Source organism: Bufo bufo, chromosome 2 (assembly GCF_905171765.1).
Source record: "Bufo bufo chromosome 2, aBufBuf1.1, whole genome shotgun sequence".
NCBI classification, from domain to species: Eukaryota; Metazoa; Chordata; class Amphibia; order Anura; family Bufonidae; genus Bufo; species Bufo bufo.
Window position 1 is genome coordinate 676,085,757 of NC_053390.1, and position 12,275 is coordinate 676,098,031.

The window sequence follows — 12,275 nt, forward strand, 5'->3', positions numbered from 1 at the left end:
GACCCTTTTCCTTCCCTAGCGGTGAGGCCTAGTGTCTTTCCCCTTCCAGTTGATTGACTTTCGAGTTCTTCTTAGTGTCCCGTAAATCCCGCGCCTGAGCCGTCCCTTTTAGTATTCGGCGCAGGCGCAGTGAGTGAAGGAAGTGCTCCTCTGGCGGTTTCCTTCGGCGCAGTCAGGAAGCCGGCAGCAGGAGCGCGTCCTTCACTTACTGAGCTGAATACTAAACGGGACGGCGCAGGCGCGGGATTTACGGGACACTGAGCAGAACTCGAAAGTCAATCAACTGGACCTGGGCGTGCCAAAGGGTGAGAAGACGGAGCCTCTAGGTGCTGAAGCAACACCCTAATAGCACCTAGAAGTCTTTATTTTAAGAGAACGGCGGCAGGCAGGGAGTTATAAAGCATACTGTTATGTACTGCTGACATTAGCACATCGCTAATGTCAGTCAGCTACATAACGTTATTTCTCATGACAGAAACCCTTTAAAGGGTTTCTACCACCAGAAATAACATTATGTAGCTGACTGACATTAGCACATTGCTAATGTCAGCACTACATAACAGTATGTTTTTGACATTTCTCCCTGCAGCCGTTTTGGTAAAATAAGCACTTTTATAATATGCTAATGAGCCTCTAGGTGCTATGTATTGGATAACACTGACATAATGCTGTCAGTGTTATCCAACACATTCCAGAACTGTAAGGGTTACATAGCATCATAAATCAGTATAATGCTATGTGACCCCAGTCAGCGCTTGCAGGTCAGGCCGGGAGCTGCGATGTGGACAGGCTCCGGGAGGAACGCTCATCTGCAGGGGGTCGTGGGGTCTTTCACTCCTCTTCTCCCGTCTTGGCCTGCAATTACTCAGTCTCTGGAGACGGTGTGCTGACTTACTGTGCGCTCCTGTGCTGGCAGGTGGGCGGAGACTTCGATACAGGAGCCAGGAGGAGCGGGGACCGCCTGCAGGAAGTGATATGTACGGTACTCATATGCACGATGCAGGGGCAGGCTGACATAGATGTAGGAGCGGTCAGCTCGCGGCTAGCATATGACCGCTCGTATTACTGCCCAACCGACATGTCCCTGCTACTTGCCCGCACAGGGCTAAACAACTGTTCAAACTACTTGCCCGGCGCCCGGAACTTCATGTCTCGGGCGTCGGGCGATAGGAATTCCACACCCCTGGGACTCTTTATTTAGTAACTACTACAGCTATTTTACCAGAGAAGTGGCCTTGATTGGTTGGATCTGAGTTTGAGACATTGTATGTTGAGTCTAGTTTCAACTTACGATGGGTCAGAAAAGACCATTGTATGTTAAAAATATTGTATCCTGATGCCATTGTATCTTCAAGGAGCACTGTATCTGTATTGTGTCTGTCCCATGTAGAGACCATTGAAGAAAAACTACTTTATAAAGTTATGCTAATTAGGTCTCATAAGTGCCCAGGGGCGGCATTATGCCCACAAGAGCCCAAGCCCCTCGCCGGTATGCCCAGATAACCGCTCCCCTTTCAGTCCTCTGGTCCACCTTGCCCTCCTACTTCGTCATCCTCCTTCGGCTCAGAGATCGGACGTGTGCGCCGTGTGACCTCCGAGCACTATATAACAGAGTAAAATAATCATTGCCCCATCAAAATACGTCTGCCAATCAACCGACAAACCGTTTTTTCGTTGTTGATTGTACCTTTTATGTGGACATAAAAATGATGGTTTGTCGACAGCACCTCCTCGAGTATGGAAACAATCATTCTTCCGCACATACATATGACAGTAAGAAAATGAGTGAAAAAAACTGCAGCACTCCTCCAGTTCAAACAATGAAGTGGTTTATTCAGTAACCAGCACCAAACATACCATGGCAAACAGCCATGGAGGAGTGCCGCAGTTTTCTTCACCACATACTCTGGGATTCCAAGCCAGGATCTGACACTGCGTGTACCAAGTATCTTGATATTGGCCAAACCCCAAATCTGTGGGTTTGTTGTGCTCCTTATCTGTGACTTTTTTTTTGTAATAAAATTAGTGCAGTCTTACTCAGAAGCAGCCCTAGAATCATGGAATACATTATAGAGAAGTACTGACCTGTATGGTTGTGAATAAAGCACTTGGGATGAGATCTAAACTTCCTATGTAGCTGCTGCAGTCTCTCCCGGATTCCTGTCTTAGGCTAGTAGATTCCCGGCAATCGCCTGCTCATCAGTTGGAGGACACTGTGGCATTTACATGCAGTGATCTCCTCCAGAGTATGGGGAGGAGAGATCTCTATGACATTGCTCGTCCCCATACAGAAACATTATTTTCCGGCAGCAGACTGTGATTACACAGCACAATCTGCCTCTGGCAAACGATTTTTAAACCTGCTAAGAGATTCTTGTTGCCCAATGATTGAGCATTTTCTCTGGTAATCGGTGGCAGTATTACAATGCCAGATCATCTCTATTAGAGCATTCCTACGGACAGTCGTTAGCAATGATCTTGATGAGTATCGGCCAGGGTAATACAGGCCTTACTCAGCTCCTATGCCTACCCATAGACTTGCATTGACATGTGTAATATGATCCTTCTGTGAGCCCCTCTCTCCTGGACTGATTCAAAGAATATTTTGAAGGGAAAACTGTGAGGTAAACATTTTTCTGTGATAAAACATATTAGAAAGTGTCTGGTGGTCCCTAGCACTACTTATATATACCAAGTTGTGTGTAAAGTTAGTGACTATTATAATGTGCCCCTATGGAAATATGCACATTTATATATAGTTGTGCCCTGTTATGTGCAACACTCAGGTGAGGCTGGCAGCCATGTCTGAGTACCTTTGGAAACACTATCATTCGATTAAATAGGAAAAAATATTCCAGTCACACTCTGTGTTATTGCAGTTTATAAACATAAACCATACGTCTTGAACGTGACTACCCAAACTAAGCGGAAGTCGCCTTCATCCCGCCTTCTCAGCTAATACGCTGTTACCAAGGCGACCGTGGTCCCGCCTCTGTAGCGCAACTCCAGGAAGATACGTAACATCTGACAGGGGGCGTGGCGAACAGAACTGACTGTGGATAAGGATTGGCTAACAGTGGAAGTCTGCCTAGGCTCACTCCATGCCGCTAGCCAATGAGAAGGTGAGCCGGTGCGGTGACGTAGGTAGTGCGTCGCTTGGGCGGCCAATCAGAACTGAGGAATAGGATCGCTCGGTCTTTGCGTGACAGCTGGGTATTCACTGCCCCGGTGCTGAAGAGAGGAAGACTTGAACATATAAAGAGTCACATCTGTAGAGCGCTGACAGAGGGCTGGTGACCGTAGAGAGGTGAGCGCCATGAGACATGTATTTCTATTATACAATGCATCGTTATATATAGAATTATCATATCAATATATTGCATGCACCTTATTAGGTATAGCAGCCGTTGAACCTGTATGCTTCTAGGTGTAAGGACAGGTTCACACATCGCACTTGGATTGCGGACAGTTCACACTAGTCCTGATTTGCCGGGATGGTGCAGATTTTTGAAGAACAGGTTCCAGATTGGATTTTCTGCGGCTGCAGTGTCCAGGTCCTTTTCCTATTAAGGGTATATTCACACATGGCCGACTCGCCTGTAGCAAATCCAGTACATATGGGTCACTCCAGCTGTTGTGGAACTACAACTTCCATCATGCACACTTGCTCCGCTGTTCTCCCATAGAAGTGAATGGAGCATGCTGGGAGTTGTAGTTTCACAACTGCTGGCAGTTGCAGACTCCGTGCAGGATAAGTAACATGCCTGTATTTTTTTTTTCCTTGGCCCGGACACAGATTGTTTGGTTCGCGGAAACCCCATTCGCTTGCATCGGAGGTGGCCGCGATGTGTGTTTTGGTGCAGAATCATCAAATTCGCAATTTGTGAACATAACTGAAAGCGGTTGTGTCATCTGAGACGGTGGTGGCATATCACTAGGATGTTCCCCCAAAGTCAGATAGGTGCGGGACCCACACCTATCTCTAGGATGGGACCCCAAAGTCAGATAGGTGCGGGACCCCCAAAGTGAAGGAAAGCGCATCACACGTGTGTGGACTGCTCTCCATTCACTTCTGTGGGAGGTCTGAAAATAGCCAAGTGAGCGTGCTTGGCTGTTTCCGGAACTCCCATTGAGGTAAATGGAGAGCGCACCATGTATGCACTGTAACCCCTCAATGCACCCCTATAATGGGAAAACCCCAATACACACCCCAGTTAGGATAACGTGTATGAATATGGGTTGTGTCTTGTCCATTGAAGAGAGTGAGGCTGAGCTGTAATACCGCACCCAACCTGTGGACAGGTGTGGTGCTGTCATTTTATTTCAGTCTTGGAGAACCCCTTTAAAGGGCTTCTGTCACCCCACTAAACTGTTTTTTTTTTTTTTTTTTGGTTACTTATAATCCCTATACTGCGATTTATGCATACATACTGTAATTAATCATTTTGGTTCAGCAGATTCTGTTAAAAATTTACTTTTATAATATGTAAATTACCTGTCTACCAGCAAGTAGGACGGCTACTTGCTGGTAGCAGCCGCATCCTTCTATCCTAAAGACGCCCCCTCCGCATGCTGATTGACAGGGCCAGCGGACGGGATCGTCCTCTGGCTGGCCCTGTTTGCTATTAAGATCTCGCGCCTGCGCCGTAACGGTATTCAGTCAGCGCAGGCGCACTGAGAGGCGGACGCTCGCTCGGCTGCTCCATCCTCAATGCACCTGCGCCGATGACGTCACATCTACACCCGGCGCAGGCGCATTGAGGAAGGAGCGGCCGAGCGAGCGTCCGCCTCTCAGTGCGCCTGCGCCGACTGAATACCGTTACGGCGCAGGCGCCAGATTTTGAATGCAAACAGGGCCTGCAGAGAAAGATCCCGTCCGCTGGCCCTGTCAATCAACATGCGGAGGGGGCGTCTTTAGGATAGGAGGATGCGGCTGCTACCAGCAAGTAGCCGCCCTACTTGCTGGTAGAGAGGTAATTTGCATATTTTAAAAGTACGTTTTTAACAGAATCTGCTGAACCAAAAAGATTAATTACAGTATGTATGCATACAGGGAGTGCAGAATTATTAGGCAAGTTGTATTTTTGAGGATTAATTTTATTATTGAACAACAACCATGTTCTCAATGAACCCAAAAAACTCATTAATATCAAAGCTGAATATTTTTGGAAGTAGTTTTTAGTTTGTTTTTAGTTTTAGCTATTTTAGGGGGATATCTGTGTGTGCAGGTGACTATTACTGTGCATAATTATTAGGCAACTTAACAAAAAACAAATATATACCCATTTCAATTATTTATTTTTACCAGTGAAACCAATATAACATCTCAACATTCACAAATATACATTTCTGACTTTCAAAAACAAAACAAAAACAAATCAGTGACCAATATAGCCACCTTTCTTTGCAAGGACACTCAAAAGCCTGCCATCCATGGATTCTGTCAGTGTTTTGATCTGTTCACCATCAACATTGCATGCAGCAGCAACCACAGCCTCCCAGACACTGTTCAGAGAGGTGTACTGTTTTCCCTCCTTGTAAATCTCACATTTGATGATGGACCACAGGTTCTCAATGGGGTTCAGATCAGGTGAACAAGGAGGCCATGTCATTAGATTTTCTTCTTTTATACCCTTTCTTGCCAGCCACGCTGTGGAGTACTTGGACGCGTGTGATGGAGCATTGTCCTGCATGAAAATCATGTTTTTCTTGAAGGATGCAGACTTCTTCCTGTACCACTGCTTGAAGAAGGTGTCTTCCAGAAACTGGCAGTAGGACTGGGAGTTGAGCTTGACTCCATCCTCAACCCGAAAAGGCCCCACAAGCTCATCTTTGATGATACCAGCCCAAACCAGTACTCCACCTCCACCTTGCTAGCGTCTGAGTCGGACTGGAGCTCTCTGCCCTTTACCAATCCAGCCACGGGCCCATCCATCTGGCCCATCAAGACTCACTCTCATTTCATCAGTCCATAAAACCTTAGAAAAATCAGTCTTGAGATATTTCTTGGCCCAGTCTTGACGTTTCAGCTTGTGTGTCTTGTTCAGTGGTGGTCGTCTTTCAGCCTTTCTTACCTTGGCCATGTCTCTGAGTATTGCACACCTTGTGCTTTTGGGCACTCCAGTGATGTTGCAGCTCTGAAATATGGCCAAACTGGTGGCAAGTGGCATCTTGGCAGCTGCACGCTTGACTTTTCTCAGTTCATGGGCAGTTATTTTGCGCCTTGGTTTTTCCACACGCTTCTTGCGACCCTGTTGACTATTTTGAATGAAACGCTTGATTGTTCGATGATAACGCTTCAGAAGCTTTGCAATTTTAAGAGTGCTGCATCCCTCTGCAAGATATCTCACTATTTTTGACTTTTCTGAGCCTGTTAAGTCCTTCTTTTGACCCATTTTGCCAAAGGAAAGGAAGTTGCCTAATAATTATGCACACCTGATATAGGGTGTTGATGTCATTAGACCACACCCCTTCTCATTACAGAGATGCACATCACCTAATATGCTTAATTGGTAGTAGGCTTTCGAGCCTATACAGCTTGGAGTAAGACAACATGCATAAAGAGGATGATGTGGTCAAAATACTCATTTGCCTAATAATTCTGCACGCAGTGTAAATCGCAGTATAGGGATTATAAGTAACCAAAAAAAAAAAAAAACAGTTTAGTGGGGAGACAGAAGCCCTTTAAGCAGGGCAGGTCTGAATTTTTCCCACTTCCGCTGCATAGGAAACTGCTTATAAAAGGGACTTGTGCGCTTTTTAGGCTTTGTTCACATCTGCATTCGGAGCTTCCATCACATAGGCATGGCAGCACGCCTCACTAGTCTGTCCTATAAGATAAGATGAACCTGACAGGCGTTCACCCCGGGACACATCCATCTTCTGTTCCTGAGACGGAATGGCGAGTGCAGACGTGAAGGAAGCCCTAGGTGTAGTACTGCGCTCCTCTCTAGAATCCCTATTACCAGTGTGTGAATGAGGCCTAACGGATGATTCCTCCCGCAGCATTAGTCACAGATATGCCTTTGCTTATAGACATAACTGCTTTGTGCCACATCTGATCATCTCCATTACTGGAGTAGGTACTTCTTTTAGCGAGACTCTCAATCTAAAGCCTCATTCACACGTCCGTGTCGGTGCTCAAATCCGTGAGCAGGTGGTCAGTGATGCATCCGTTAAGAATTCGCGTTGGGTCCGTGTGTACGTTTTTTGCTGTCCATGTTGCATCTGTGTTTCACTGAAACTGAACAGCTGAAAAATAATTTTCAAAGAATCTCTTCTTAATTATCCGCGAAACATGGATGCAACATGGACCCATAGACTATAATGGATGGATCCGTGAACACTGACAAAATAGAGCATGCATCCATGCTGAAAACACGAATCCACGGACCGTGCTAAGACACTCATGTGCGAATCCACACATTAAAATGAATGGTGACGTGTGCTGTCTGTGGAGAACACGTACAGCAACACGTCCGTGAAACACTGACGTGGGAATGAGGCTTAAGGCTGGGTTTTCACAGGGAGGTTTGGAGACCACAGCCACATGTCCACCTTTGGCAGCCAGTGGTCGCATGAATTTGAAAGTTATACCTTTCACTCTGTGGAAACCCAGGCTTAAAATCCTCTTTCATACACAGTAATTTATCTTTCTTTTTCTTTATGTTGCAGGACCCCCTGGAATCTACACCTGACTGTCAATCTCCATGCAGTAGGAACCAGAAATGGCCGCCAACGACAGTATTCTTAGCCCAGCATATCTTGCTGTTGAGTACATTGACTCTCTACTACCAGAGAACCCTCTGCAAGGGCCCTTTAAATATGCCTGGACCTACATGCTAGACAACTACACCAAGTTCCAGATTGCAACCTGGGGGTCCCTCATCGTCCATGAGCTGATCTACTTTCTCTTCTGTTTACCCGGTTTCCTATTTCAGTTCATACCTTTCATGCAACGGTTCAAAATCCAACAGGTATGTACTAAGTACCGATGATCTGTTACGTGGGATACGGTGGCAATTCTATAAGAGGAGGAGGCCGACCGGGGTGTCTTACAATGGGGCAAGATGGGCAAGTGCTCATCAGATGGGTTATTCCCAATTTAAACCTATATGGCATATCCATAGTATATACCAAGGATCAGCAACCTCCGGAACTTCAGCTGTTGAAAAACTACAACTCCTAGCATGCTCCATTCACTTCAGCTGAGCAGTTGTGCATGCTGGGAGTTGTAGTCTAACAACACCTGGAGTGCCGGAGGTTGCCGACCCCCTTGGATATACCATAAATGTGGGTCCCTCCACGGGAACCTCCCTTATCTCCAGGACAGGGATCCTCACATCCGTCAGGTCAAATGGCCGCTGACGGCTACTTTCACATCTGCGATTTCTTTCCTGTTTTGAGATACGGCAAAGGAAGGAAGACGCTTCAGTTTGATTTAATACAACCAGCTGCATCAGTCCCTTTCGGATGCGGCTCTATTAAATCGAAAGTGAACAAACTGGATCCGGGACTAACACTATCGTAAGTCAATGAGCACCGGATCCGTTTTTTTTCCTGTACGAAAAAAACGTATCCGGCACCATTGACTTACATCGTTTTTAGTGCCAGAAACAGCTTGTTCAGTTTTGCAAACTGGACACAAAACCGCAGCTTGCAGCGATTTAGTGTCCGGTCACAGAACACAACAAACCGTAACGGAATGCATTCTGGTGCCCTCCATTCTGGTTTGTTCAGTTTTGTCCCCATTGACAATGAATTGGGACAAAACTGAAGCGTTTTCCTCCGGTTTTGAGATCCTCTGCTGGATCTCAAAACCGGAAAGAAAATCGGAGATGTGAAAGTAGCGTTGAGCACAGTTGGCTATAAGCACTCCGCGGACTGTGCCCTACAGGTCTATGGTACTTTGTGTGCCGCTATATTGTGCCAGGGTGCTTTTAGGGTGAAAACCTAGAATTTGGTCTCACAAATTCTGTGTGAATCAGAAATACACCCTCTGTGTGCCTCAGTACGGTATGGGTTACATTACCGCCCACTTCTCTCATGTCTCTTATTCTTTGTATTGCAGGATAGACCGGAAACATGGGAGGGCCAATGGAGGTGCTTTAAGATGCTCCTTTTCAATCATTTCTGCATTCAGCTTCCTTTGATCTGTGGAACGTACTACTTCACTGAGTTTTTCAACATTCCTTATGACTGGGATAACATGCCTAGATGGTGAGTAATATTCAGTATTACTCTTGTTATACAGGGTGGACCAGGAAAAAGTAGCACGCCTCCAATATCTCCAAATCAAACTGCCTAATAGTAAATCGGTCTTAGTTGCCCATAGCAACCAATCAGAGCTCAGCATTCATTGTTTCAGAGCCCTGTAGGAACTGAAAGCTGAGCTCTGATTGGTTGTCATGGGAAACTAAGATTTACTATTAGGCAGTTTGATTTGGAGGCGGGCTACTTTTTTGTGGGCCCCCCTGTACTATTAAATAGCATAATAGCGCTTCTGTCTTGGGATATTACTGCCACCCCTTTATTGGAATGAGAGTGCAACACGTTTTGGGGCTTTTTGAAGCCAGAATTCTAGAGTGGTGGGCTGGATAAAGTCCCCCAAACGTTTTGGGCATTGCACACCCTCTGTTAATCAGCTGTTCAGGAGTAGCTACCTAGCTGGTACCACACAGCTCCGTCCACTACAGAATGGACAGAACAGTGTAGTCCCAGTGCCGATGATTGGCGACGTGTCAGACCCCCGCCGATCTGATATTGACAACGTATCCTAGGGAAACCCTGGAGAACCCCTTTAATATGCTGTTACTAGTTCCGACTTGGATTGTAGGGTTGAATCTACATGTGATGCCTTTTCTTGCAGGTATATATTGATTGCTCAGTGTTTCGGCTGCGCGGTCATAGAAGACGCCTGGCACTACTTTCTTCATCGTCTCCTGCATCATAAGAGTATATACAAATATATCCACAAAGTACATCACGAGTTTTCCGTAAGTACAGAGCAGCAGTGAACTGAAGCTTTGACTTATACATTTCAAATACTATATGTGCAAAATGTATTATGCCATATTAATTGGTGATTTGCCTTTTGTGTGTTTTACAGTCTCCATTCGGGATGCAGGCTGAGTATGCTCATCCCCTCGAAACCCTCATCTTGGGAGCAGGATTTTTCATTGGCATTATGGTCTTCTGCAATCACGTCATTCTCCTGTGGGCTTGGGTTATAGTTCGACTAATGGAAACTATAGATGTTCACAGGTAAGCAGCATTTACCTAGCGCCTCATATTACTGCAATGGGTATTCCCTCTTAAAGTGGCCACAGGCATCAGATTGTTACTGGCTGATTTTATTGGGATCAGACAGCAATCTAATGTTGATGAAAACATATTTTTTTTGTAAATGATAGAAGAAGGGTTAAAAATAAAAAAGAAGGGATGCACACCAACTGACCACCACTGCCGTTCCAATGCTGCTCCGGTCCGCACGGCTCTTCACTTTCTGGTTCCGTGCTCCACACACAGGGAATGGTTTGGCCTGCTCCCCTGGCCAATCACTGCCTGCAGTGGTGACCTGCCTCAGCCACTGATTGGCTGAATGGGCAGTCCAATCCATTTCCTGTGTGTCATGACCAGAAAGAGGAGAGCAACTGGGGACCGGATCAGTTTTTTTTAACCCTTCCTTAACTGTTTTAAAATGTTGTGCCTGGAAAACCTCTAAAGAAAATGTGCAGCTGTAATAATGTGCTATGCTGTGATTTTTTTATTTATTTTTTTTTTCACTGATTTTGCAGTAGAGCTGAAACTGCCTTATGGCACACCCACACAAAACTGCAATGAAGTTAATTGTGTGTCTTGTGATGGAGGTCACAATGGGGCTGTATTTGTGAGTTATAACCTCCCTTCTGATCCTCAGCTGTGTCATGTGACCAACACTCTGCCTCTTCAACTGACACAGGACAGGAAGTCAGTTACTTCTCTATGCATGCCTATGAGACTGAAGCTCTCATAGGAATACATGCTGTGTTATTTGGAGAGTCATAGTGTTGGTCACGCCACACACCGCTGAGGATCAGAAGCGAGGTTATAACTCAGAAATACAGTCTCTGATAAGATTACCTTCACTACATTTTACAATAAAAATCTACTAATGTGATTGCATCTAGAAATTAGAATAAAATCTGCCAACATTTAGTAAAAAAAATTTGAACAGAATATTGCAAAAGTTTTAGATCTATTTATGAAGCAAATGACCTAAAAATAATTAATATAATCTAATGAGGGGGAAGATGGCTTAATGAGAAAGGTGTGGTTCTATACGCAGCAATATGCGGCAACATTTTTTTTGCAAGGCAACACTTGCCGTAAAGTTAGATTTATTATTTTCAGCATTCTAGGTTTATCACACTGCTTTTTTTTTGTGGTATAAAATCCTGTGTGAACCGTAGTCTAAGGATTGTGTAGGTTTTCATTATGAGAAACCAGAGTCCGTTACAGCCTTATAACAGTTAATTGAAATTGAATTAAAATTTTCTCTTGCAGTGGTTACGACCTTCCTTTGAATCCGCTGCACTTCATTCCCTTCTATGCCGGGGCACGTTTCCATGATTTCCATCACATGAACTTCGTAGGTAACTATGCCTCAACGTTTACATGGTGGGACAGACTCTTCAACACCAATTCTCAGTACAACAGCCACAGAGAGAAAGTGAAGATACAGGAGGAAAAGAAGACAAAATAAACTGTGTCATAAAAAACACTGCTTAATTTTCCATCATATGGATCGTGAATTGCTCTTAATAAATCCTAAATTCTATCGCGGGTGGAAGAGAGGACACTGGTTTTTATGTAGTGTGCAGGAGAAACAAGTATAATTGTGGAAATCAGCCACAATCCAATTGTAGCTGCCACCGTACAAATGCCACGTTGGGCCTTACTGTCAGATGAGAACCCCAAATAAAGCAGAACTCTTCATGCGCAGCTGGTTGTCACTCGCCAGCTGTGACCATTCAGCAGAAGCAAGGACTACAGGAATATTCTGCATTTTTGTAATTTCCACTCCTCTCATGACTGTCTTTCCACTTTTGTGAAACGTCTTGTTTTATTTTTCTACATCGTACATATTTTAAATATTTAACGTTTTCATTGACAACCACACCCGGTTGGAGAAGACTTCTTCAGCTGTGGCACTGAAAATGTGGTACCGTCAGTACATTTCTGTGCTGATGTACGACTGCAGGCATTAACTCCTGTAGGCACCTTAGGCCGTGTTC

General features: G+C 45.1%; 1 protein-coding gene across 2 annotated transcripts; it reads left to right on the forward strand.

The window, feature by feature from the left end:
- Positions 1-3,184: 3,184 nt before the first annotated feature.
- Positions 3,185-11,982, forward strand: MSMO1 (methylsterol monooxygenase 1). Of its 2 annotated transcripts, none has more exons than XM_040418634.1 (6): positions 3,185-3,307; positions 7,675-7,976; positions 9,071-9,219; positions 9,869-9,995; positions 10,109-10,263; positions 11,545-11,982. In XM_040418634.1, exons 2-6 carry the CDS (start codon positions 7,728-7,730, stop codon positions 11,741-11,743), a joined length of 879 nt encoding a protein of 292 aa, XP_040274568.1. In that variant the 5' UTR covers positions 3,185-3,307; positions 7,675-7,727; the 3' UTR covers positions 11,744-11,982. The 2 variants fall into 2 exon arrangements, with proteins under 2 accessions (XP_040274568.1, XP_040274569.1); XM_040418635.1 differs by having other exon boundaries at positions 3,185-3,299; positions 7,669-7,976.
- Positions 11,983-12,275: the final 293 nt, after the last annotated feature.